This window comes from Haplochromis burtoni, unplaced genomic scaffold (assembly GCF_018398535.1).
Source record: "Haplochromis burtoni strain Fernald_Lab_line unplaced genomic scaffold, NCSU_Asbu1 Contig_520, whole genome shotgun sequence".
In the NCBI taxonomy this organism is placed as follows: domain Eukaryota; kingdom Metazoa; phylum Chordata; class Actinopteri; order Cichliformes; family Cichlidae; genus Haplochromis; species Haplochromis burtoni.
In genome coordinates this window covers 327,628-353,799 of record NW_024582881.1, presented here as the reverse complement: position 1 = coordinate 353,799, position 26,172 = coordinate 327,628, and the positions used below count along the sequence as shown (strand labels likewise).

The 26,172-nt window shown below is 38.0% G+C and overlaps 1 protein-coding gene across 1 annotated transcript; it reads right to left on the bottom strand.

Annotated features, from left to right (window-relative positions):
* Nucleotides 1-6,007: 6,007 nt before the first annotated feature.
* LOC102301915 (integrin alpha-M) lies at nt 6,008-26,036 on the bottom strand. The gene is made up of 30 exons (XM_014329238.2): nt 22,638-26,036; nt 20,436-20,538; nt 18,126-18,229; nt 17,628-17,698; nt 15,465-15,579; nt 14,571-14,698; nt 14,313-14,455; nt 13,795-13,945; nt 13,060-13,210; nt 12,755-12,828; nt 12,468-12,588; nt 12,163-12,302; nt 11,886-12,032; nt 11,584-11,793; nt 11,345-11,478; nt 10,267-10,409; nt 10,006-10,160; nt 9,744-9,869; nt 9,350-9,423; nt 8,494-8,635; nt 8,306-8,404; nt 8,129-8,208; nt 7,960-8,046; nt 7,788-7,857; nt 7,594-7,692; nt 7,411-7,491; nt 7,181-7,291; nt 6,920-7,033; nt 6,730-6,840; nt 6,008-6,548 (listed from the first exon to the last, which is right to left on the bottom strand). The coding sequence occupies exons 1-30, from the start codon at nt 22,672-22,674 to the stop codon at nt 6,456-6,458; spliced, it is 3,414 nt and encodes a 1,137-aa protein (XP_014184724.1). The 5' UTR covers nt 22,675-26,036; the 3' UTR covers nt 6,008-6,455.
* Nucleotides 26,037-26,172: the final 136 nt, after the last annotated feature.

Below are 26,172 nucleotides of genomic sequence, written 5' to 3'. Positions count from 1 at the left end.
ACAAAGGTAAGGCAACCATTTAAAGCAATTCTTTGGCAGGAGGAGTCACAATGATGACAGCACTGTCAGTAGTAAGATAAGATGAGATAAGATAGATAAGATAAGATAAGATAAGATAAGATAAGATAAGATAAGATAAGAACTTTATTTATGCCGAGGGAAATTCTTTTGTCATACACATGTTCAATGCAGCAAGAGAGACAGAGGAACAGAGTAATAAGATATACAATATGCACAATAGAATACAAGTATACAATAATATATAGTAGAATAGTGCAAAATATAATACTTTGCACTATTCTACTATATAGTAGACATTTATATATAATATAAATGTCTACTATATATAATGTAGTAGACAAAGGTGGCAAAAGTACCAACGTTCCTTGCTTAAATAGAAGTACAGATACTAGTGTTAAAAATAGTCCAGACTTAAATAAAAGTGGAAAAAGTACTGGCTCTGAAGTGCACTCAAAGTAAAAAAGTAAAAGTAGCTCCTTGAAGAACATTTCTACCACCTCTTTTTATTGAAATATTGCTAACCGAACCTTCTACTGCATTAATGTGATAGAACATAAATTTTATTTAAGTCTAAACTTTAATTCTAATAAAGGAATTATATTTCACAATAATTTCAGTTGAGAGGGTCAGTAGATTTCTCAGTGTCCCAGCTGTGATCAGGCTGTGACCTGAATTCAACAAGACGTCAGCAGATGTTTTACGAGTTGTCCTGGTTGATTTTCATCCTCTACACTAACACTGTTTATGCTGTCTTTATATTCTACACTATCGGCCCGAGTCTTGCTTTAATCATGTGTTGTGCATCTTGTAGCATGGGGTAACGAGAAGCGATTAACACCTCACGACCAGCTCCCGATCATCAACCGTATGGTCGCAAGAAAATCAAACCTGTTTGAAATCCTGTTGCCCCTCATGAGGGTATCAATGCAACCTCTCAGACTGCGCACGCACAAACACAGAATAGAAGTGAAACAGATGGAGTAGCACGGCAGTGCAGCGTGTGATCTGGACACAAGTGATGGAGGCACAACTTGTAGAACATTAGCAAGCTCATCCAAGCCTTTTCGATGTGGCCTCACAAAATTATCACGGCCGCACCAACCATGAAAAGAGATGGACATTGCTGCTCAATTGCAGCTGCCTGGTCAATGTTTTTCAAAGTTGATGGCGGTGTGTGTGTCTGTGTGAGTGAAAGACAGAGAAGGAGAGCGAGAGACAGATTTTGTGTTATAAACTTCATATTATCACTTCATGTTATAGACGCAGTGTGAGCACTCAGGTCGCATCAGAGCATTGGGCTGTATAGTGTGAGACCCTGCATCATGACCAACAAACTTCTAACCCCTGCAATTCAATCGTACAGTTTGAGCAGGAGCTGACCAACGCGACTGAAAAAATCGAACAATGTATGCCCAGCTGACTTTTCATTTTTTTCTGTTTAGGCTCAAATTGGTTTGATGTGTCAAGGTCCACAGTGACATGAAATAATAACTCTCCTCAAATGCATCAAACCTAAAGTAACGAGCCCGTTTTGACGTAAGGAGTAGAAAGCACAGATATTTGTTTAAAAATGTCGGGAGTAAAAGTCAAAAGTTGTCAAAAGTTGTCAAAATTTCCGGTTAATACTTGTACAGCTGCTGTTATTGTGTATATATTTATTTATATTTCTTCATACATTCTTATATAGTTCTATATTGTGTATTTTGTTGTACAGTTATTTTATTTTCAACTTTAATTTATATATTTTATCTTATTCTTTCCCAGTTAAATTTACCCTTCATTCTAATTTGTGTTGTACAGTTATTTCATTTTTAACCTTAATTTATATTTTATTCCTTCCTAGTTAAATTTACCCTTTTTAATTTTTCATATTTATTTCCTATCTTATTCATAGCCTTTTCCTTTTTTGTTTTCTTTAGGTCACGAGCAGTTGTCCAAGCATTTCACTACATATCGTACTGTGTATGACTGTGTACGTGACAAATAAAATTTGAATTTGAATTTGGAAATAAATACTCAAGTAGAAATACCTGTAAATTCTACTAAGTACAGAAATGAATTGTCTGTACTTCATTATTTCCCACCTCTAGTAGTAGATAATATGATGCATGTTTTAAAATGTGATTAATTTAATACTGCCTAAATTTCAAAATTTTCTTAATACTCAAGAATTTGGAAAATTGTAATTTCATTCTTTAGGATGATATTCCAGGCTCTGATGCTTTAAGAATAAAGATATAATACAAGACTTGATCTGTGTTTTGTAATACAAGTTGAGAAAGAGCACAGAGGTTGAAGAGGCCACTACCCTCTTCCACATTTAGACGTTTATTCCTTCTTTTTTCTAGTCTTGTAAGATGCATCAGTCTAACCTGGCTGCTAAGACTTGTGATGGCCAGGTCAAATATTTTTAGCATATTGTTTCTCAATGTAAGATTGCAATTGCTGAACCACACCTTTCTTTGAGTACAGCTAGTTTGATATTCTAGCAAACATTTTTTTAAAATACATGTGCATGAAATGTTTTGATATTAGGTTAAAATGCTTACATTTAAGCAAAAAGCAGCACAATCTCATTTTTGACATTTATTTTGTTACTGACACAGATGGTGTGGATATTTAAAGCTGTGCTCATTTTTCCTTAAACCCAGCTGCTATATAATATCTCCATCTGAAAACCCACTCCAGACTTTAGAGGGCATTTGAACAATAATAAGTTTGTTTATCAACTGAAAATATTGGCAAATTCATTGAAGATGCATCATTTTAACCTGGCTGCTAAGACTTGTGATGGCCAGGTCAAATATTTTTAGCATATTGTTTCTCAATGTAAGATTGCAATTGCTGAACCACACCTTTCTTTGAGTACAGCTAGTTTGATATTCTAGCAAACAATTTCTTTAAAAATACATGTGCATGAAATGTTTTGATATTAGGTTAAAATGCTACATTTAAGCAAAAAGCAGCACAATCTCATTTTTGGCATTTATTTTGTTACTGACACAGATGGTTTAGAATTTAAAGCTGTAAAGTCTTTTACTTCTATTGTCACGGTCCTGGGCCTGTGGCCCAGTGTTTTGATTCTATATTATTGTTTATTGGGTCCTGTTTTGCTTTTCTAGATTTCTTGTCCTTCTGGGTTGTGATTTCTAGCTCTTAGGTTTAGTTCTACCCTCATGTTCCTCCTGTTTCCTCTGTACTGTGTTAGTATTGTCTCTGAATCCTGCCTGCTGTTTTTCCAGCAATAAAGCTGTGCTTTTCAAGTTTATCCCACGTGTCCCCGTGAGTTTGCGTCCAATCCCTGACTGCCACACAGCCGAAAAAATGAGGGTAGAACGCGACCATTACACGGACCCAGAAAACCGCTCCCAGCTGCGTGAGCGTCAGGATGCTGCCTTTGCCCAGCTGGAGGAGGAGCTCCGCTGGAGGCCGTGGCGCACTCCTGACTACGGGCGGATTTTCCGAGGAAATCGGCTGGCTTTCGGAGGTCCCCGAAGTTGCCAAAAGCCTCCGCCTGTTGCCCCGCTCGCACCCAAGCCTCGGCCGCTTCAGGTGGGATGCCTCTGCATTGCCGTCCTGCACGTCAGAGGCTCAGCTGTACACCCCGTCAGATTCCTCACCTCAGAGGAAGCGACGCTCACGCCGCCGTCACTTTTCACCTGCTGAGCAACTCCCGGTGGTGAGTCATAATGACTGCCTTTCACACATTCCACCTGAAGCCACAACTGAGAAGAACGATAAACTCACCTCTGATCCATGGGGAACTTCCCTTATGGATGATGACAATGACTGGGAAAATTATTTTCATTCAGCTCCCTGGGAGGGGGGATTAATTAAGGACAAGTCAAACACTTCAAACCCTTTAAACACTACTAAAACAAAGACTGTAAAGCGTGGTGGAAAAAGTGCAAAATTCATTTTTGATAAGTTTGTTTTTGCTGACCCAGTACATTTTAACCCTGAGCCTGCCCATTCTAAGACTGTTTTTTCTGGGCCCAATCCTTTGCCTACTTGTGTTCCTGCTCCCAGGGCAGCTCGGGCCCAGCGTACCCCTGCACCCGTATCAGTTCCTCGGGTTTGAGAGTCTGGGGCCCAGTTGGTCCCTGCTCTGGTTTCCAGGCCGGCTGAGGCTCTGTCAGTTTCTGCACCCGTACCAGCTCCTCGGGTGAGAAGGGCAGTTGCCCAGCCGTTGCCGGTGCCTGTCCCAGCTTCCAGGGTGAGGGGGGCGGTGAACCAGTCCACCCCTGCACCCATGCCGGTCCCCAGGGTGAGGTCAGCCAGGATACAGCCCGTCTCCGCACCCGTACCTACTCCTCGGGTGGGAGCGGCTAGTGTCCGGCAGGTGCGTGCACCCGTTCTTGTTTCTGCTGAAGGCTCAGGCAAGCCCGCCCAGCAGTCCTCCCTGTGTTCCAGAGGCTCAGGAGAGTTAAGTCCACAACCATCATCACCACCATCACTACTGCATGCATTTCAGTCTATAGCTCAGTCATTGGCTGTATCCCAATTCTGGGTCTGCAGCTTTAAAGTACGCAGCCTTAACGGTCCACAAGGGCCGCGTACTCAAAGACCGCTAAGGCCGGAAGTGCGAGGCTTGTGAAATGGGACAGTCTAGCCTCCGTCGCACTGCCCAAGTTGCCTAGCAACCATGATACTAACAGCTGGAAACGTTTCATACAGCTTTGTTTGACAGAAATGAAGGAGAAAATCTTTTGTTCATTTGTTTGTTTGTTTCTACATGAGCTTTGATCATTCTCTGTAAGATTAAGCTCAGCTATTGAACGGCGTATATTTTAAAGTAAAGGCTTTAAAACCAAGTTAGTACAAACGTCACTAATGTCACATAACTTTGCCGACATGTGGCCAACAGTAATGTTTTAATGTTCTTCGTTATTAAACATTTGCACATAAGTGACATAATATTCAGTACTTACTTAAAGTTTACTCTTCGGGCGCCCCTCATCTGCCGTTTTTTTCGGCAAAATTATCCACACAAACCGCCGCGCTATGCATTCTGGGATATGTTGGGCCACGAAGTCTACACCGCCACATCCTTAAAATTCAGGGAAATGAAGGACGCATTTGAGGGCCGCATTTCGAGCAGCCTTCGAATTGGGACAGCCTTCGTCGCGTCGCTGTGACGTAATCGGCCTTAAAATGGGGCCTTTAAGGCTGCAGACCCTGAATTGGGATACAGCCATTAGCTCTGTTAGCAGCCCAGTCCATAGTTCAATTTCCTGTGTTACTGTTAGCTCACCCCTTAGCCCACTGTGCAGCTCAGCCATCTCCCCAGTGTTCAGCTTAGTCATTTGTTCCACCACCTGCCTTCTGTTCAGCCAGTGGTCTCTGTCCCTACTGGTCATGCCACGTCAGCTGGGGGGCCCGAGGAGCCCGTCCAGCCACCACCTGGGGCTGCCACGCCGTAGCTTGCAGCACCTACACCGTCGCCTGGTTCAGCTTCAGCTTCGCCGTCGCCTGGTCCAGCTTCAGCGTCGCCTGGTCCAGCCTCAGCTTCTGTATCAGCCTTGCCTGGTCCTGCAGCTGCCACGCCGCCGACCAAGCCACATTCTGCACCTCGGAATCGCTGGCCACTTTCCGGGCCACCAGCTGGACGTTATCGCCGTCGAGGTCGGCCGCAAGAACTGTTTCCCCGTTGCTGCCCGTACGGTCGGCCCCCTGAGTTATTGGTGAACTGTACGCCAGTGTTTTTTTTGGGTTTTTTGTTCCGTTGAATTTATCCCCCGTGTCCCCGCGAGTTTGCGCTTGGGTCCAATCCCTGCCTGACACACATCGGAAACATGACATCTATAGCATTGTTTTGTAAAATGATGGTCCTTTTGCCAATACATAAATTATGCAAGAATATGCTGATGTTATCTTCTTATTAAAAGTGAGATAATAAGTCAAATAAGAATGAAAAAAGGAAGCATAGTTGTGTTTACATGCTGCACAGGATAGACACTGATGATTAGTTAAAAATTCACATAACAAAGCTGACAACACATCTTTTATTGTTGATCAGATTAGAGAGTAAAATTCTTCACCAAAGAAAAAGTCACCCTGAAAAGACACTTCCAACCATAATCCATCACAGGACTTTCACAGACTAAATTTAATCTCATCTAATTCATTTGAGAATGCAGACTTTGTGTCTCCTTTGTCCTCGGGTTTCTAAAGTTTAAGGCATTGATTGACAGTTGTATTTTTCTGCTCGGATGATTTAATTTCAGCAGTTTTCTGCTTCTGAAGGTAGTGGAAGGACACAGCTAGGAGCCTCTATATTAGATAATAGTAAATGAGCAAGCAAAGGAGTGATTTCAAACACAGCAAGCTATCTTTTGTTGACTCAACCAAATGTGGTAGTATGGACATTGCTACACACACTGGGCCTTAAATTTTTCATATAGAGTAAATGTACAACTACAAATATGATTTTCTTATTCTGCTGTGAGTGCACTTGCATCATTCCCTGGACCATCTTCTGTACTGTCGTTCATCATCTGTTTGTATTTGCTCTTGAAAAACCCAGCCTAGAAGTGCAAGGAAAAAACATTAAAAGGCAGATATTGTGTATTGCAGTTGCAAACAAAATGAATGAAAATAACTATATGAGTGACTATAAAAACCTTTAACCTTTGTTTAACTGGTCATGATCTCTAAAAATCTTAAAGCTATGTAATGAATTGAAAAAGTGTAAGAAGAGTCTTTCACCTTATACAGGCCAGCAGTGAGTAAAGCCAGAATAGCCAACCCTCCCAGGCATCCTCCAATGATCGCTTTAGTGAAATCTGGCTTAGGGTAAACTTCTACCTCTGCTACAATCTGAGAGATGACGAGACACAATGTGGATGACATTTAAGCTCTTGTACATCTCAAACAAGAGAAAGTAATGCTAAGTCACCTTGCGAACAGGAGGATTGTTGTAAGACCCTGTTGAAAAGTAGATGTATTGTTCTTTGTCATACTCCACAGTGGCTGTACTGGTTAAGAGGAATTTAGCAGATTGAAGTCCAATCTATGGAAAAAAAAATAGACTAGGATGAGGCTGAATTAAAAATATTGTTCAATTTAAGGGAGAAATTGTTATCATATTCAAGTACATAAGACCACCTATAATCCAAATATGTATAAATCATTTATAAAAAAACTACCCTTTAATTACCTGCTCTATCCATCCTGAACTGAGGTTGGCAGAGATTTCGTATGTCCTACTCTGCAGTCTTCCCATGAAGGTGTTGCACTTGAACACTCTGCACATGGCTACAGAGCAGTCCTGTGGGTGATTTAAAGAAGACTGAATGAAACAAATCTGTGATTCAGTACAAGGTTATGTTTTGAATCTGTACCATGGTTCAGTTTTAACAGGTAGCAAAAGTGCAGAGGCATACTTACCACCACTTTATTCTTTTGTATCTTTGGAACAGAATCTGTGACATTTGGTGTTTCATCATTTCCTCTCTGACAGTCTGCAATCTGAAATACACTTACATTAATGTCAGGGTGATTGATCCTAATTTTAGCAAATTCACCCATCACACAGCTAATTGTGACCCATTTTTGTATCTTTTCTATTACCTGTAGGCTGCTCAAATTCACCCAAATCTCTTTTTCATCAAGCTTCACTGGAACCTTGATCACCACAGTGAAATTAAGCGCTCTGATATAATTTGTTACCTAAAACATGGGGAGAAAAGACAAAGGCAGTCAAGCATTATAATGGTTAGGTCTAATTCACGCAATAATATTTATTATATTTTATTATATTTTACCGTGACTGATTGTCGAACCGGTTTCTGCAAATTATTTATCCCAAAAGTAAAATTGCTGTAGCTGAGGGTGCTAGAAAGATTTAAACATTTAAACATTATATAAATAATGTGTAAGACAAAAGAATGTTGGCTTGCAAATAATTTCCTTTGTTACAAATACAAACACACGTACTTTTCAAATGTCATGGAAATGCTGTATTTCACAGCAATCTCTTTCATTTCGTAGATTTCACTCGTAGTAGTGTTCTCTTGATTTCCACTGAAAGAGAGAAGTGAAATGGTTGTACTGTATCTGTGGGGTTATTAAACAAGGAGTACCTAAATGACCAAATGAACAGTACCTGGTGGCATTTGCAGTGACAAAGATCTTTCTCGCAAGTCGACTGTTGGTGTCAATCCCATAGGAGACAATGAAGAAAGCCTTAATTGAAATAAAGGAGAGAAATCTTGATTCCCTCACATCTTTTTACTAAACTGTGCAGAAGTGAGAAGAGAAAATTGCATCAAAAAAAACAAACCTCAGTTTTGCTCTTGAAAATTGGCTTGTCAATAGTACAGTCTGTCCTTCCTCGGGATAAACCATCTTCACTGTCCAAGGATTTGCACTCAATTCTTCCCTTTATTAGTAAATAAAATGACTTCTGGGTGCACTGGGAGAGCAGCAGATCAGTGATGAACTGATAAAGACTTGATCCTGATGCCTTACCTGCTGAATGGTGAACTTCCTGTAGGAGAGTCCAGCTGGGTACGTGAGAATAACGCGACTGTTGTAGGAGTTTTCTCCTCTGTTCTCCACTGTGACTGTGACATTCAAAAGCTCATCAATGCCCACTTTAACCTCTGAGGATCTGACAGAGGACGAGAATAAAGGAAGAGGAAAACAGATTGCACTGTGTTGGTGAACTTTCCATAAGCTAAATATAGCACGTATTTGTGTTGAATTCTAACATACTATGTTAGAATTCAAAATATGTAGTATGTAACATATATGCTGTGCTTCAATGCTGATGCTGTTTTATTATGTTTTGTGTATTGGTCAAATCTTTGAGCCCTTTTAATGTATGACACTTAAGTATGTGTTGTATGTGAAAGGCCATATTTGCTGGTTTTTCGTATCTTTTTGAAATATGAATGACTTTTGTATTTTGTTTTATTAAGAACCTGAGGGCCTGAAGTGGAGGTGTCTGGGTGCCTTTGGTGGGGGCATTTGCGCTGTGTTTTTTTATGCAACCCCGGTTTAACCTGCAGATTAGTGTGAAGGTGTGTAGAGAAGAGATATGTGTGAATTGGCAATTTTTTGATACTCTTTTCATCTAGGAGCCCATTTGCCCACTGGTGAGCTGATATGCTGTTGATTAATTTTGTGCAAGTGGATTGATGCCTCTTTTGTTTCGTGTTTCTTTAATAATTGTCAAAAAAACAGCTTCTTGAGTATTTGTCTCTGTGTAAAGAATAATGGACCATGATGCTTTCTTGGTGAATTGTAAAGTTCTCGACAAAATATATAATATAATATAATATAATATAATATAATATAATATAATATAATATAATATAATAACCTGGTGAAGTTGAAGTCCAGTTTTAGGTCATCAACACATTTGTTGTCAGTGCCGCAGTTGATCTCAAACCCTAACTATGGAACACAGCATGATGTGAAAAGTATGTATATTACACGTTAATTATATAATAAATGAAACATCGATGAATCCAACGAATAATCTGTTTGTTCTGTCATCTAACTTTACTTTTACATTTTTGTTAATCTGAACAAATTGAATATTCTTGATACGCTTTTGGAAAACAGCAAAGTCCTTTTCACACCCAAGAATTCTTCGGTAGAAGTAGTGTTAGTCAATTTTATGGCAACAAAAAGTTAATTCAGAAAAATAAGGTCAAAACTAATGCTGTGTTCTTCAGTTCATGTCCAGATAGTACATTTTTAAAGGTATTTACAGGATAAATTATTGTTGTTTGAGCCTGCTGAGCAAGGCTTGGTCTGAGATTTGTGTTGGAAGGAAAACCGTCAAATGTGAATTTGAGCTCATTGGAAAGTTGATTGAGAGCATCGTCTGGGCAGGCCTGCAAAAAGACAGCAGTGTTAGATTTAGGTTCCGTGTTGGAAGACTCTTAAAAGCAAAATGGAAAACAAAATCTGCTTTTCACCAAATTGAACCTTATTATTGGTTATATTAGTTTTTCTCTGATGTTGTTTTACCTCAATAAAGAAGTTTACAGTTGAACAGTTTGGTGTACTTAAGTCAACAATGACCGATCGAGACTCCTCTCGTTGTTTCCCACTGATGTAAGCTCGGTTGTTTGGAGGTTTGCGAGTGGCATCAAGTGTAAAAGTATAATTAATTCTAGCTTGAGCTGGAATAAATCAGAGTTTAAAATGTTACAAATGTACATACACTAAAAAATGAAAATGGATGGGCAGTGCCATTTTGATTTTGAAAAAGTTAGGAGAATAAAGAACCTCGATCAACTGTAGACACTCTGCTCATGGTAAAGCAGACTGTAGCTGTGTTCTGCAGTGGTTTTGAGCAGCTTACATTCTGAGTAGGGATTTGGTTTGGGCTGAATGACACCTCGACTTCAACCATTACAATAGGTCTTGATCTGGAAAAAAGGAAAAGCACATATGAACAACATTTGGTTTTTCAATTAGTACAGCAGCTTTCTGGGTAATGTAGTCATTTCCATTTCTGCTTGGAAATTATTTTTTAGAACAACAAGGCTACTGTTATAAATTACGCATTTTATTTTGAGACTTCAGTCTCAACCAACCACATTTATTCCACCTTTAGTCACCAGAGCACCTCTCATTATGCAACCCAATATGATGGCAAAACGTGTAATAGACACCAGACCACCATTTTTATTTCACGCTTCTGCAAAACATGAAGTGGACACGCATGCAGTTGCATTTCTGCATGCAAAAGTTGTATTACCAGCACAGTGAGATAACATATGTAAAGACAAATCAATAGTGAACACAAAACGTATAAAGAACATTTCAAGGTCCTTAATTGCCAAAAACGTTTAAGCTAGGCGTCTAATATGTATAAACATGTAAATGTGTTAATAATGTCTGCTAAAACGCTTTCCTGTGATAATGTTCACGTCGGATTGAAATAAAATCGCTCCCTCTGCTGTTACGGCAGCTTACTGCAACTTCGCATGCATGTCATGTTTTGCCATTTTCCTGGGTTCCATCATGTCGCAACGAAAAAATTTTTTATCTCATGATCAGAAAGGCTTTTGACATGATAAACTTTAAGTCATATAACGTGACTTCTGGGAGAAAAAAATATATGCCTGTTTTATCCTGCATATGTATTCCATTAAACATTAAAAATTACTTTTCATGAATCACTTTATCATTGATGATGATTTATGATTCATTATTATATTATATAAAACCAATGCACAGGTCTTCAAATGGACCTAAACGTTTGACAGTTGGCGCATTCATTTGACATTGACAAAGTTGGTAGACATACCACAGACAATAATAACACATGACTGGAGTATCTATCTGGACTGTGACTTACCTCAGTAAGACAACCGTGCCCTTTGAACCCACCGCTAAGTCAGGTAGTTTATCACCACTCTGATCAAAAGACGACTGACTGATTGTCACTCCAAAGAACTTCAGTCCTGACTGGACCTCAGAGCCAGTAATTCTCTGTGTACGTGAAATATTTTAATTAATCAAACTTTATTGTATAGATATGGGCCTTAAATGATAACTGTGTTAATATATCCTCGTGAGTTCTTTGATGCTGTGTACCTGTGAGTAAGTAGGACTGATTCGTCCTCCTTCACTGTGGAATATGTAGATGCTGCCTTCACCATTATTCTCCAAAGGTGCTCCAACTGCCAAATCCCTGAATCCATCTGAATTTAGATCAGGCAGCACAGCAAGAGAAGAGCCGAACCTTCCTTTGACAGCTAAATGTCCTCTTAGTACTAACGGATCATCAAAATTACACTCCACAAACTGAAAGGAGGAGAGTGAATATTTTATGGTTATTAAGAAAGTTGAAAAATAAACTGATTCATTTAATTGCAGTACATAAAATTGTGATTTACCAAACCAGTTAGTCTGCAAACATAAACTCTTCCCTCTCTATCAGGCTCCATGTACATTGGGGCTGATATGAAGATCAGATCAGTAATGTCATCATTATTTATGTCCATGGTACACACCTCTGCCCCAAAATATGCACCAGTCTGATACTGTGTAAGGAACAAATTCGTAATGAAAGGATTCATGTTTAGGGGGAAAAAAACAACAGCTTTTATTTAAGAAAATAATTCATATATAGTTTACAATTCCATTCAGATCTGTCTTGCTGTAAATTCATACCTGTGATGAAAAGGGCTCGATCTTTTGGTTTTCAAAGCTTTGTCTGTTAACAGCGACCACAACTCCTCTGTGTTTGTATCTTGGAGCACCAACAATTGTTAGTGAGCCACTTCGGGTTTTAGCAGTTGCCATGGAGTAACCTAGAGGTTAGGTATTCAAAAAGAGGAAGATTCCTTATTCCTTCTTTTAAAATGTGTTCATTTTGCAAACACATTAGTGTGTTTGGGTGAAAGAATTACAGCAGAGCTGTGTAATACATGGTTACATGTGTATGAGTTAGATTGTTAAAGCTGTAATATTCTTACCAAGATAACTGTCAGGCTCCAAAGACACATCCTCATATGTTTTCAGCTTCTGGCCTCCTGTTGTGTATTGCACGTAGCCTCCCTTCCACTGGTTTGCACCAACAATAGACGTCTGAATTCCCTACAGTGCAGACAGGAAATACATTTTATATACAATTTATTTTTCATTTCAAACCTGGAGTATGTTTAACTAGATAACTGTCTGCTTGCTTTTGGGTTATTATAAATGTGTGAATCTCTCTTTCTATGACTAGACTGTCTGGTGAGTTTCAGGTAGTTTTAATTACCTCAGGCACATAAACTGCACTGAATCCCTCTTGAGACATTTCCATTTTCAGTGACTCTCCACTGCTTTGAGATCCTGTAACAGAAAAATAAATGAGAAGGTAAAAGACACACTACAACAAATTTCACTTTAAAAGAAGTTTTTTTTTGTTGTTTTTTTAATTATTCTAAGTTAAGTAGTAGCTCCAAATTATTTTTTTCTCTTGATTACAAAAGCGAGATTGATTGTTAAAAACTAAATGAAAAGTAATACCATGTATGTCATTTTAATTGTAAAAAAGCTATTACAATACATTTATCTTTGTACCTTCAATGGAGAAGATTTTGTCCTGCAGACTCTGTCTTATTAATTCAAGTGCGTTGAAGTTCTGCACTTGAAACACGTATTTGACTGAGGGAGAAGATGCAATGGTGTCCAGTTCTTGTTTTGCTGCACTGTTAGTAAATGCACTCCCCACCTGGTGTTATAAAATATATGTTTGAGTTGTTATACTATGCAGCAGGATTTGCTCAGTACAGATTATGGTCCATAACTTTACGGACTTTCACCCAGTTTATAGACAGGTATTGTGCACCCACTGAATATGACCCACATTCATGATAACAGTTACGTAATTCTGCAAAATATTTTTTCACATAAATTTAATTATGAACAGTTTATGTTCCCATCAAAAATTCTGCCTTTTCATTAATTTAAGAAATTCTATTTTAAGTTTATGTGGTCAGTGAAATGGGCTTTGATTTCACTACGTTAGTCTTAGCCTTCAGGTGTTTTTTGCATCCCATTGTCACAGATATAAATAAACAAACAACTACCAGTGTAGGCCTTCTTTACAAACATTTATGAAAGAATGGGTTGTTCTAAAGAGCTCACTGAATTTGAGTGTGGTACTGTCAATTTGTGAAATTTCTTGCCTCCTGTGTACTCCATCATCTACTGTTATAGTTGTGTATATAGTGTTATATCTTGTGAGTTTTGTCTGATAGTTGACTGAAACACATCGTGAGTAATAAAAATAATAATAATAATGGAAGTACTTACCCCAATAGCAAATCGAATAATGTTTTTACTCTCTGCCAGCTGTGCTGCACCTCCCAGATCATAACGATCATGGGATTGTCCATCAGTAATTACTATCAAGACCTTCTTTACATTTGGTCTGGAACCTCTTTCTGGTGTGAAAACATTGTTCCTGCCAAGTGAAAAAAAAAATCTATTTTTAACACAAAACAACTTTTCAAAGTGCATCTTATGATCATGACTAAATTGCATGTGTTATTATTGTCTTGATATGCATCATTTTTGTATTATCTTTTAGTATTGCAGATATTTTTGCACTTTGCAAATCCAGCTAATGCAAGTATTTGAATTTAGCCTTGGTTATGCTCATCTCATCAAATCTGTGGGAAATAATTCTTCAAAACCCAAGTCTGTCTTTTTACAGGGTTTCAAACACACAGTACTTAGTGTGGTGAGATGCACCAGAAAAAATAATCTGGACAGGAAGTCTAGACAATAAGTTCACTGTAGTGCTTTAGTAATATTATTGCATCACTGACACAACATGTCTGATGGCCTTAGCTGTGTAAGTAGCTCCCCCCAGCTGACTAATTCCATCTATGTCAATCCATGGTCCAGATGAGGTAAATTTCTTAAAATAAAAATGAATTAGAGGGAACGTGGAGAACTGGGAAACAGAAAACTGCAAAAAAAGAAAAGAAAAAGAAATTGTCATGCTTTGTGAAAATAAATAGAAATAAAGATAAAACAATTTTATGTGCCATGATTTAAATTACAGAGGGACTGCAGGGCCTTACCTGTGCATCATTTGAGAGAAATGACTGAATTAGCGTTTTCACAAATGTCTTCATTGTTTGAAAGTCTGTAGTAGATATGCTGCCCGAACCATCCAACAGAAAAGCAATGTCTACTTGCGGCGGGCATGCTATCAAAGAGATTAATTTCAAAATGAATTTAATTTCAAAGGGTTAAAGTTAACAGTACCACACAGTACCACATGCTGAAATAAACTTCTCGTTAATGGCCCTTTGAGTTCATTTACGTAGTAAATACTAAATGTAATCTGATTTGACAGACAAAACATTAAGAATAAAAGATTAAATTAGTTTGATCTAAAACTAATTTTAGAGGTTCATGTAACAAGAATCTACCTCTGGCCACAATCAGCACACTAAAAGAGAGACTGTGTCCTAACTAGGATAGGGGTTTGTGTCAGTGTGTGGGATTTTAGCCTAAGGTTAAAACTTACTTACCAATAGGAGTAAATTGACAACTTAAAACAATTTTATTGTTTGTTTGTTTTTTTTAAGTGACAACTTCCTATTGGTTATTTTTGTGGTATGGCAGTTTTGGATGCATCTATCCATCCAAGCTTAGATCTTGAGGTTTGGTCTCCTCTGTAATCTTAGACCACCAAATCATACAAGTCATACACAAAACCTGGCAACAATCCCTTTTTTTTTATTTACTCCACTTCTGTTTTGACTAAACCTTATTTTTTGCTGACATGTATAAACAGAAGTCTCAATATAGTTTCAGTTGATCTGAGATTTAGAGATTGTACAAGCACCAAAATAAGTCATTAGAACTCTACGTTCAAGTATAAAATCCAAAAGCTTTTTTTTTAATTAGTGAGGCCCCAGGACTCTAAGCATTATGGGTATATCATCACAAATTTTATTTACTGTTACCTTGAAGAGAAGAAGGTATGGGTAGTCCAAATATATTAGAACGGTCCATGTGGAAGCACACACCGTTGTACATGGTGATACTTTTGCAGTCCTTTGGGATGGTTGGACCACACACCTGAGAGGAGACAGTGTCAATTTTCCATTAATACAGTAGGCTGATTACTTCCCAGTCCTTCATACAATGATTACTTTGATATAACATCAAACATACCTGAAATTATTAATCTGAAATTTGCTTTTTTTTTACAACTTTAACATATTTAAAGAAGCCACACTAAATTCTACCATGAAACATTTCCAAGCTAGAAGTCCTTAAAGTATTGGGGTTGGTTCAAAATTTAAGCAATTTATAATTCTTACATGTTTTTAAATAACCTTTTTCAACATTTTTCAGTCTTCCAAACTTCTTGTTTATGTATGTGATATATCCGCATTAACATTTCAGGACTGAAAAAATACATTTAGTTTTTCACAGAGCTTGAATATGTTAAACAAGTGAACTAAAATAAGCAGACCCAGTCCTATACAGCTGTCCTATGTCTTAAGTGTTTCTAAGTGTTTTTCAGTAAACAAGGTAAAATTTTGAATGGCTTCATTAAATATGCTAAACGTATTGTACCCAAAACATCAGCTGATTTTATGGGGTGTTGGTGGAAGGCACACTAAGGCTATGTTCACACTGCAGGCGAAAGCGCATCAAATCCAATTTTTTTGACCCTATGCGACCCATATCCGATCATGGTATGACAGTGTGAACGGCACAAATCCAATATTTTCAAATCCGATCTGGGTCACTTTCATATGTGGTACTGAATCTGATAAATATCCAATGTTTTAGAAAGCGACTCTTGTTTGAACGGTCAAGTCGCATCAAATCCATCTTTTACGTCACTGACACAAGACAGACGCCAATTATCAGCTCCGGAGAAGACATCGCAAACGCTTCCTGGCCATCCAGCAGTGAAACCTGTGTCAGTGTTGGGAAGACAACGTTGGAGAAACGTGAACATGTTATTTATAACTGTATAATCCGCAGATTCTGACAGAAATCTGCAACTATCCTTTGAAGCAAACAGCAATAAGGATAATTATTAGGTTATTTACATATTTACATTTACATTATGTAAATAACAAAATAACTTAAAGCAAAAATTGGGAAACGTAAAGTCCGAAGTCTTTATATTAACCCTCTCAAGGCAGGCGTTGCCGATTTACAACAGTTAAAAACTAACAACCTGATTACCCCACATACATATTTTATGAGTTTTTTTACTCAGAAGTACCACTGCAGGACTTGGTTGTGCATTAGCAACACAAAACTTAATTTGAGCCTGAGAGGGTTAAGGGCCATCAGTCAAACAATATTGCTTGCTCTGGGTCTAAATAGAGCGCGTTGTGTGTGACGTTTTCTTTTGCGCATGTGCGCCGCTTTGAGGGTTCACACTAGAGCGCGTTTGCTGTCGCATTTTATTTGTAGTGTGAACAAGCAGACAAAAAAATCGGAATTGAGCATTAAGACCTGCAGTGTGAACGTAGCCTAAGTTGTCATGGAATGGGCTTCATGCATTTTCTAATTATAACTGTCATGGTCCAGAGTCTGTGGACTCCATGTTTATGTTTAAGTTTATTATTATTATTCTGTGGTTTTGTTTATTTTGGGTTGTTTTTTATGATTATCCCTAGTGTTTTGTGTCCTTTGTGCTCTCCTGTTCCATGTTTCACGTTCCTATGTTCTGTCTCCCCAGTCTGTGTTAAGTTTGCATGTGTAGAGTTCAGTCAGTGTGTTTCCTGTTTTATTTTGAAGGTCTGTGTCTCTTGTCAGTGTTTCTAGTTTCGCTTCCCCTTGTCTCGTTATGTCCAATTAATCCCATTCCCTGATTGCCCTGTGTGTATTTAAACCCTGTGTTTTCCTGTGTGCGCGTTGCTGGCTCATCTGTGTATTTCCCTGAGTCTCCCTACATCTCTGTTTCTGGTTTGTTTCAGTTAGTTTTTCCAGTTTAGGTTTTGCTTAGCTTCCATGCTCACCTTCGCCGTATCTATTTGTATCACCCTGTATCACTCTTGGGTCCTAATTCTCCACCTCCACATGTCTGCCACAGTGGACGTGACAATAACAAGAGATTTTGACAATGTACTGGTAATGTCTGCAGTTCACCAACTCACCACAGTGTTTTGTGTTGTGGGATCACTTTTCATTGTCAGACCAAGCGACATGTTGACTGCAAAATCTGGTGCTGTATTAAAAACAAGCAATATTTTTTTAAATACTCATAAAAGGCAATTGAAAGGAAGAAAATAAGACTTAAATCAATTACTCCAAAGCAGCATGACTGAAATACTTCCCATTGGAACTTCTCTCAACTGCAAACCAGGATGTAAACCAGGCCGCTTTAATATCATATAATTTAGTTTCACTTAAAGAATTATCTTAACATTAACATTACTAATGCCATTGACTTTTTCTTTGCTTATTTTAGCAAGATATTTCTAGTTTTGAAGGCTCAGTGTTACAAACTAAGATATTTACTTTGAAAAATCTAATTATGATTTGATTTACACATGTTTCTGTGCAGCTCACGATAATTTATTTGATGGCAAAACACATGCCGTTAGAGTTCCATCACATCTTGTCAATACATTCAATAATGAATGATTACTTACCTTCAAACGGGATATTTTGGCAGTTTAGGGCAGAGGTGGTGCAGCTATAAATTTTCCCCCTTCGATTTTGTGAATAGTGTTCTACTGGAGCACTGACGAGCACACTAAAGAAATAAATCCAGTCAATGACGTAAGTCCAGACAGAGAATTGTAGGTAAATAACAATAATCTCTATGAACAGTTCCAGTCTGGTTTTTGCCCTTGCAATAGCAGAGAAACAGCCGTTATAAAAATAATCAACGATCTGCTTATGGCAGCTGACTCCTGTTTACTCTTCATTCCTGACTCAAAAATTCATCAATAAGCTTCAACGTGTCCAGAATTCTGCTGCCCGTATTAACACTAGGATTCCCTCTATTCACCACATCACCCCTGTCCTGAAGCAGCTTCATTGGCTTCTGGTCAAACATCGCATCAATTTTAAAATACTTCTGTATACATTCAAGACTATTCATCTTCTCTCCCCTCCAAATCTCTCTGATTTGGTTCAGATCACCATTCCATCTCGGTACCTCAGATCCTCTTCTCTCTCTCTCTCTGTTCCTTCCCAGTGTCTGCCTTACCACTACATATTTCAAATACAATGAGGGTTTCTACAGACAAAAACATGGCTGTGCCATGGGCTCCCCGGTGTCACCCATTGTAGCCAACCTTTACATGGAGGAATTGGAAAGAAAGGCTCTTGGATCTTTTAAAAAGGAGAGTACCCAGCCACTGGTACAGAAATGTAGACGACACCTGGGTCAAAATCAAAACACAAGTAGTGGAATCCTTCACTGCTCACATCAACGCTGTGGATAAATAGATCAAGTTCACCAGGGAAGACACAAAGGACAACTGTTTGCATTTCCTGGACTGTGCCGTGCACATTGAAGAGAATGGAAACCTCAACATCGAAGTTTACCGGAAGCCCACACACACGGACCAGTACCTCCTCTTTGACTCCCACCACCCTCTAGAACACAAACTTGGAGTAATTAAGACCCTACACCACCGGGCAGAACATGTTCCCTCTAAGCCTGAAGGGAAAAAGAAGGAACACACACATGTAAAGGAAGCTCTTAAAACATGCGGTTATCCTGTTTGGGCTTTCATCAAGTCAGCAAAGATGCACAGAAAAGAAGATCAGACACCAGCGAGGGAGAATAAGAAAGACAGACGCAACAACATTGTCATTCCCTATATACCCGGTGTATCAGAAAAACTCAGAGTTTTCTCCAAGCACGACATCGCAATTTACTTCAGACCCAGCAACACACAGAAACTGGTTCATCCCCAAGACAAAACTCCTAAACACAAATTCAACAATGTGGTGTATGCTGTACAGTGTAGTGAAGAATGCTCAGACCTCTACATTGGAGAGAACAAACAGCCACTTCATAAACGCATGGCACAACATAGGAGAGCCACCTCCACGGGACAAAACTCAGCAGCCCATCTGCATTTAAAGGACAAAGGTCACTCTTTTGAGGATGCCATTTTACACATTTTGGACAGAGAACGCCCACTCACATCCTGGGCCATCTGACCTCAGGAAATCACATGATAGGGTGGGGCTAGGTTTCACAATGAGCTCACCTGAAACCTTGGCTGATTGTGACCTACACCCATTTTCACACCTTGGTTCATGTGATTAGGTAGAGGATCATTAGGTGGTCCATTGTCCCTCTCGGGGGATACTCCCACAGGGCTTAAAATTCAGGACTCTCCACCATTTGACCCAAGACCGGCAGAAGCTTCTCGGATGAGAGGTGAAACGTCTTCAAGCAACTTAAAGAAGTCTAGACGCTTTTCTTTCCAAGCTCCTTAGACTACGATGACCTGGATGACTGAGAACCTTCACTGACATATTCCCACTCTCTTGTCACTATGGAGGGCAGGCCCTTCAGTTGCTATGCTCCTTAACTTTGGAATTCCCTACTTCCTGATATGAGAAATATCATCTCATTTTCTCTTTTTAAGTCTAGACTCAAAACTCACCTGTTCAAAATAGCTTATTCCACATAACCTTTCCACCCTGCTAACTTTTAATCTGTTCGTTCTATTATGTTTCTCATTATTGTGTATATTCCCTGCTTTTACTACTTTGCTCTTCACAGTGTCCTTGAGTGTTCTGAAAGGCACTTTTGAAATAAAATGTATTATTATTATTATTAAATACACTGTATGTTTTCTGTTAAGAAGTATTGTTTAATTATTACTGTAAGGCATAACAGAGAGGCCAGTTCAAAAAATGTGAAATCTGTAAAATAATCTTAACCACGCAGGTGCAGACCCACATCCAAAATAAAAATGCATGTCCTGACTTACTCTGATTGTCTTTGCACCACCTGGTAGCCAAAACCAGCAGCAGAGTTACTCAGGGTCTTCCAAGCCACGGGATCGATATTGAAACAAAGTGCAGCATTTAACACTGAGAAATGGTTTTTTTTTTAAAAAGCAGAAGAAAAAAAGAAAAAGAAAGAATGACATCAATAATCTTACTTAAGGTCATCTAATAATGTAATGATAGCCTTTCTCAATGTAATCACATTTAGGAAATTATACACAGTCTGTTTTATTTTCATACTATGTGTAGACTACCACTATAGCAGAGATGTCAAAGTCACTTCACACTAGGACCACATACAGCTCATAGTACAACTACACACTCCCTGAGATAGCTAAATATAAGAATAAAGAGTGCAATTTAAAGAGTATGTCTCAGTTTGTATATATGATAAAGAAATTTTGCTGTAGTTAATGAAGAACATCTTGTCAGCATGACCCTTTGGGTTTAAATTTTAGATAATCAATGTGTAAAACAACAAAGTTATATTAGATCATTGCAGACTGTCCTGTAATTATACAAGAGAACCTTTTATTAATTCACATAAATAATCCTTTCTTTGTTTTCTTTCACTGGACCCATTGTAATAAAAAAAAATAGAGATTTAGAGAAGATACTGAAAAAACAGGAACTTTTCTGTCATTTCATTGTTCATCTATTACTTATTTACTTTGGTGTGCTACAATTCTCTATCTTTATCAGGAGGAAATGCTGTAAAACCTATGAAAATATATTTAAAAGTCTTATTAAATTTATGCCCTTTTTCACTTGATCCAAAGCCATCCAGTGGGTCTTATTGGAGTCTTTGCCAGGCATATTTTAGCCCTCTGGCCTTATGTTTGACACCCCTGCACTACAGTGAATCTGTCATTACCACTACAGTGCTCTAAAACCAGATATTTTATAAAGCTAAAAAACATATTGAAGATTAAAATTTAAACCAGATTCTATCTTTTCTTCTTATATCTTCCTCCATTTAAAAAATACAGACATTTAAAGCTTTAAAGGATGAAAATCAATGCTTAACTCTACAATTAGTTTCAGGATATTCCACAGTATAAAAATAGACAACCTTTTGTATGCATGTGCTTACTTACAGCGCTAAAAAATAACATAGAATGGAGAATGCTGCTTGCGTGCACATTCTCCAGTCCTCCCTAACAGTCAGACTCATCAATACCTACCACACCCACATGCAAGTAAAGGAAATGAAGTCTCTGAGGGAAGTAAGTTTGATGTCACAAATGTACATCCCCAAAGAAGAAAATCTAAATCAGTAGCGTGCACTTTAGATAATAAAAACAGTATAGAGGCACGGAAATTGTATTGTTATATGGTTGCCATAAAGTGAAACTCTGATATTGTTGCAATACTACATAGCCCTTGTTCTATATAAGGCTAGACCTGAATTTTTGTGCCAATTATTTTTATGAAATAACTTACATTTATCACATTTCCTTTTTTTGGGTCATGCTATGAACAATCAATATATTTTTCTGTTCAATAATGAAATCTTAATTTGATACTTTTGCAAAAACCAAATGTATTTAGACATAGATATTTTATAATACTGACACCCTCTCAAGTTCCTCTTATCACCACTGTCTCTTTAGATTACTGTAATCTTTTGTAATTAAAGATTTTCAGTACATGGAGAGAATAAGTTGGAAGGAAGAATATGGTGTGTCGTGGTCGTAAAAAGTTTACAGTTTTGTGTCGCCCTGCATAAAACAAGGAGGAATATATAATGACTGCATAAACTACTAAATCATTTGGGTTCATAAATCCAGTTCTACAGGTTTTGTGGGGTTAATAATTAAGAATGTATTACTTCGTGAAATTTTCACACTGCATTTCTACGACAGACAACATCAAAACATTTTAGTTATAAATTTATTTTTAGAGTCAGAAGTTGACTGAACTCATGACACATTTCAGCAGGTAGTTTAATTCACAGAGGATAAAGTGCAAATAAGGAAAGGGCCATCACAAAAATATGTCAAGGTCATATGGTTTCACTTTATATTTTACCGTCAATTTATTTGTGGGTTTTTAATACTAAAAGAAATATTTTATAAATAGAAAAATGTGGCTGTGTATACTTACAGTCATTTTTCCACAGGTTGTACTCATTCATAATTAAAGAACTAAAGACAAAATCAGAAGGCACAAACTTGTCTTACCAGATGAAAATAGTGTAACACAAATTATCCAATCCATTGTGTTGCTTCCATGAAAAAACCCAGTCTGTTTGTTTTTTTAATTTGACTGATACAGTTGGTGAGGAATTACTTCTGCTCTGTGTCACAGGAGTTGTTTAATCCAAAATACAACAGTCATAGGATGACTGATGAAAGGAAAAGCAGGTAAGGTTTTCATGGGAGGAGCTACAGTATTGACAGCACTGTCTGTTTTATAAGACACGCTGCTGTGGTGGTGTTTAATTTTGATCCATTTGTTCAAGTATTTTTTTTCTAAGCGAAAAAATGTAAATCAATATAAACTGTTAATGATTAAATAAACTGAATCGCGTTTAGAAGATAAAATGCCTGTGTTCATGAGAAGCTTAGTATCACACTGGAGGGGAATGAAACACATGCTTTTTGTGAAAGGAGGGAAAATGTTAGGATTGAAAATGTTTGATTTCTTTTTGATTTCTTTTACTACAATACATGATTATAATCATTTTCATACACATTGCAAATGTGCTCATGAGATTTGGCACTCAGTCTTCTGACGGTCATAAGCTTCGTTCGGCGTGACTGTCCGGACTGATATATTGTAGGAAATGACTTAAATTGCAGAGGGGTAACTGCAAACACGCTTACACACAGATAATAATTAGACTAATTTTCCAGGTCAGAGGGTCCCGGATATGATATTCTAAACCAATTTTGAATCACTAGAAGAACAGTGGATAATAACATTAGATTATCTAGGCTAGGCAGAGAAGTGTTTGGTTTTTCCGTCTTTTACAGAGTTAGGAGCAGACACCAGATGAGGTCACGAAGATATCCTTCGCAGCAGACACCAAGACTGCCAAGACAGCAATTGGGGTCAAGGGTCATGCCGTTTGGGCTCCTGCTAGTCACCTCGAGAGGATCCCAGAACCACAGCAATAACCACGAAGTGGTTGGCGGAAATCCAGAGGGAGACCAAGGAGGGTCTGACCAAGAAAGGGGGACACTGCTGTGACCCCAAAAGAAACATGGATCCCGGCCAAGGGGCAAAATAAATCCCCTGATCTATGCAATGAACCGAAGGGTAGTCTAACCCCTAACGTTGAAGAAAGAAGAGGAAAAGAGTGCAGAGAATCGCCCGTCCCAGAAGGTAGCTGAAAGTAATGGGAGATCTGAGAATTAGCTTTAGTAATGGTCTGTGATTTGTGATTTTTATGTTATGACAGTTGCCCAAGCACAGCAATCATCCCATATATGGTCCACCCGTTAAAGGGGGACAGAGGGCCAAAGAGGGAAAAGAAGTATAGAGAACTGACACCTAGTGGGTAAAAATGGGGTGTGTGTAATGTCTGGAGAGATGTGCTGCACTTTCATTCCCAACAACACAACCCCAGATGGTTCTGTAACTAGAGCCCAGGGAAGACTCAGAACATCATTTAAGAAAATTAATAAATGCATGAATATTTGGAATTGATAATCCATTGGATGACGTCTGTCCTTGGGCAATGGAAGGGGTGTATTAGTACCATTAGGGTTTCCTTATTCGTTTTTACAGCTAGTTGGGTAATTTGTGGTGGTGTGCCTTCTATCTGAGGATTATTGGTAAGGTTGGTTAACAGAGCTGTTGGAGATCTGAAAACAACATGATGATGCTTGATGACTTTAGTAGTGTTGATCTGATCTGATCAGATCAAAGGAGGAACTGTTGGGATTAAATAATTTGCAGTGCCTCAATAATGCTATGCTTTTTTTATTAGTAAGTGTTATAAAGTTATATAGTGGAGTATTAACTGGACACAGCCCTGAAAAATAATGGCATGAGACCATGTGTCCTTGGGGAGTAGAAAGCTGCAGACTCTCGCTCATACTTGCCTGGGAAAATGTAGATAAGAGAGCACCATTTCTAGTGGAAAGTTACTGAGACACAGTTGTTTAGACTAGAATGAGAGAGCTTCTGTAATAAAACTGTCAGGGGCACATCACCATTTTGAGATCCGCGGCAACGTGTAATGCAGGACGCATCTCCCTTCTAGAAGTAATAAAGTGTTAAATTAAAGTTAAATGGTCTACTGAGCAGTGTTTTGTCTTCCATCGGATGCCTCTGAGGAATCAAAAGAACTCAGTGAAGTGTTGATATTTACAAAGCTCTTGTAAAAAGATTGGTTATTGCATTATTTTATACAATCATATGAAATAACTGGATTCACAAATAAAATAGAAAAATAAAACTTTAATTTCTGTTCGCAGACTTGAAGCCACATATTTTGCTGAGACATTGGCTTTACTCAGTTACTGACTTTTGTTTTCAGATGGATCTACTTTAAATTAAAAAATGGGGATTGCTGTTTCACGTTATCTTCTAGTTTAAGATCTAAACAAACTCCATCTAACAATAATTCATTTATGCGCCTTGCCTTAGAGTATTTGTTGCTGCATTTAGTTAATTCTAGTTGGGGTTTGTTTGGTAGTCTTTGTCTCTTGTTCATTGTATTTACTTTCACTTCCCTTGTCTAATTTTGTAGTATTAGTTACAGCTGAATTCCCCAAATATTTCCTCTTTCATCACTTCTAGTATTTATCTTGGTTTCCCCTTGTCTCATTCACTTGCTTTACTCCTGGTTTGTTTGTTTTTTTTGCTTTGTCTCCATTTGGGATTCAAAAGCAATAAAACCTTGCCTTTTATTTGCTGCAATTTCCTTCAACACTTTAGCACAGAGGGTATAAGCACTGTCAGCAGATGTGGAGAGACAGCTGGATTTGGACATGAACAGGTGCTCCTTGTATTCAGTTGAGTGGGATGAGTCTGTGGACTGAGGTTTTGACATTACTGTCACTGAAAACCACCACCAAGGGAGTTGACATTTACAATGCAGTGAAGTGGTACTCTTTGGAAAAAAAGAAAAAAATCAACTTGGGATTTATTGAACATTGCAAAGCGAACCCAGACTTTCCTAAAGTACTGAAACAGATAAACATTTAAATGCCTTCATTGACGTGAACCTCAGTGGAAACATTTCTGCATAAAGCTCTCAGGTTGAATCTATGCAGTGCCGCTGACAGAAACTGTGCAACTCATTAGCATTAATAAAAGATGGTGGATTTATGAGCTCAGAAATCTGCACTGTTTGTTGTTAATTTGTTTTGATAAATTGTGGATTTAGAGAAGTTCAAGTCCTCCAAATATGTTGGATCACATGCCGTTGAAATTTATTTGATTATTTGAGTTTTACACATTTTTTGAAGTGTTGCTCAGGAGTACAGTACAGCATAACTATGCTGTTTATTTTTTGTGCATGTTCTCTATATGTTCATGTTCATTTCCACCATTTTGAAGTACAATGAGTAAAACATTCAGATATTTGTGAATGGCAGTTCTTACACACAATATGTGCTCTTGGTTAACATGTTTATATGTATATATATATATATATATATATGTGTGTGTATAGATAGATAGATAGATAGATAGATATATATGTATATAGATAGATAGATATATATATAAAATGAGCATTCACTTGCTTTTAGAAATTGGCTA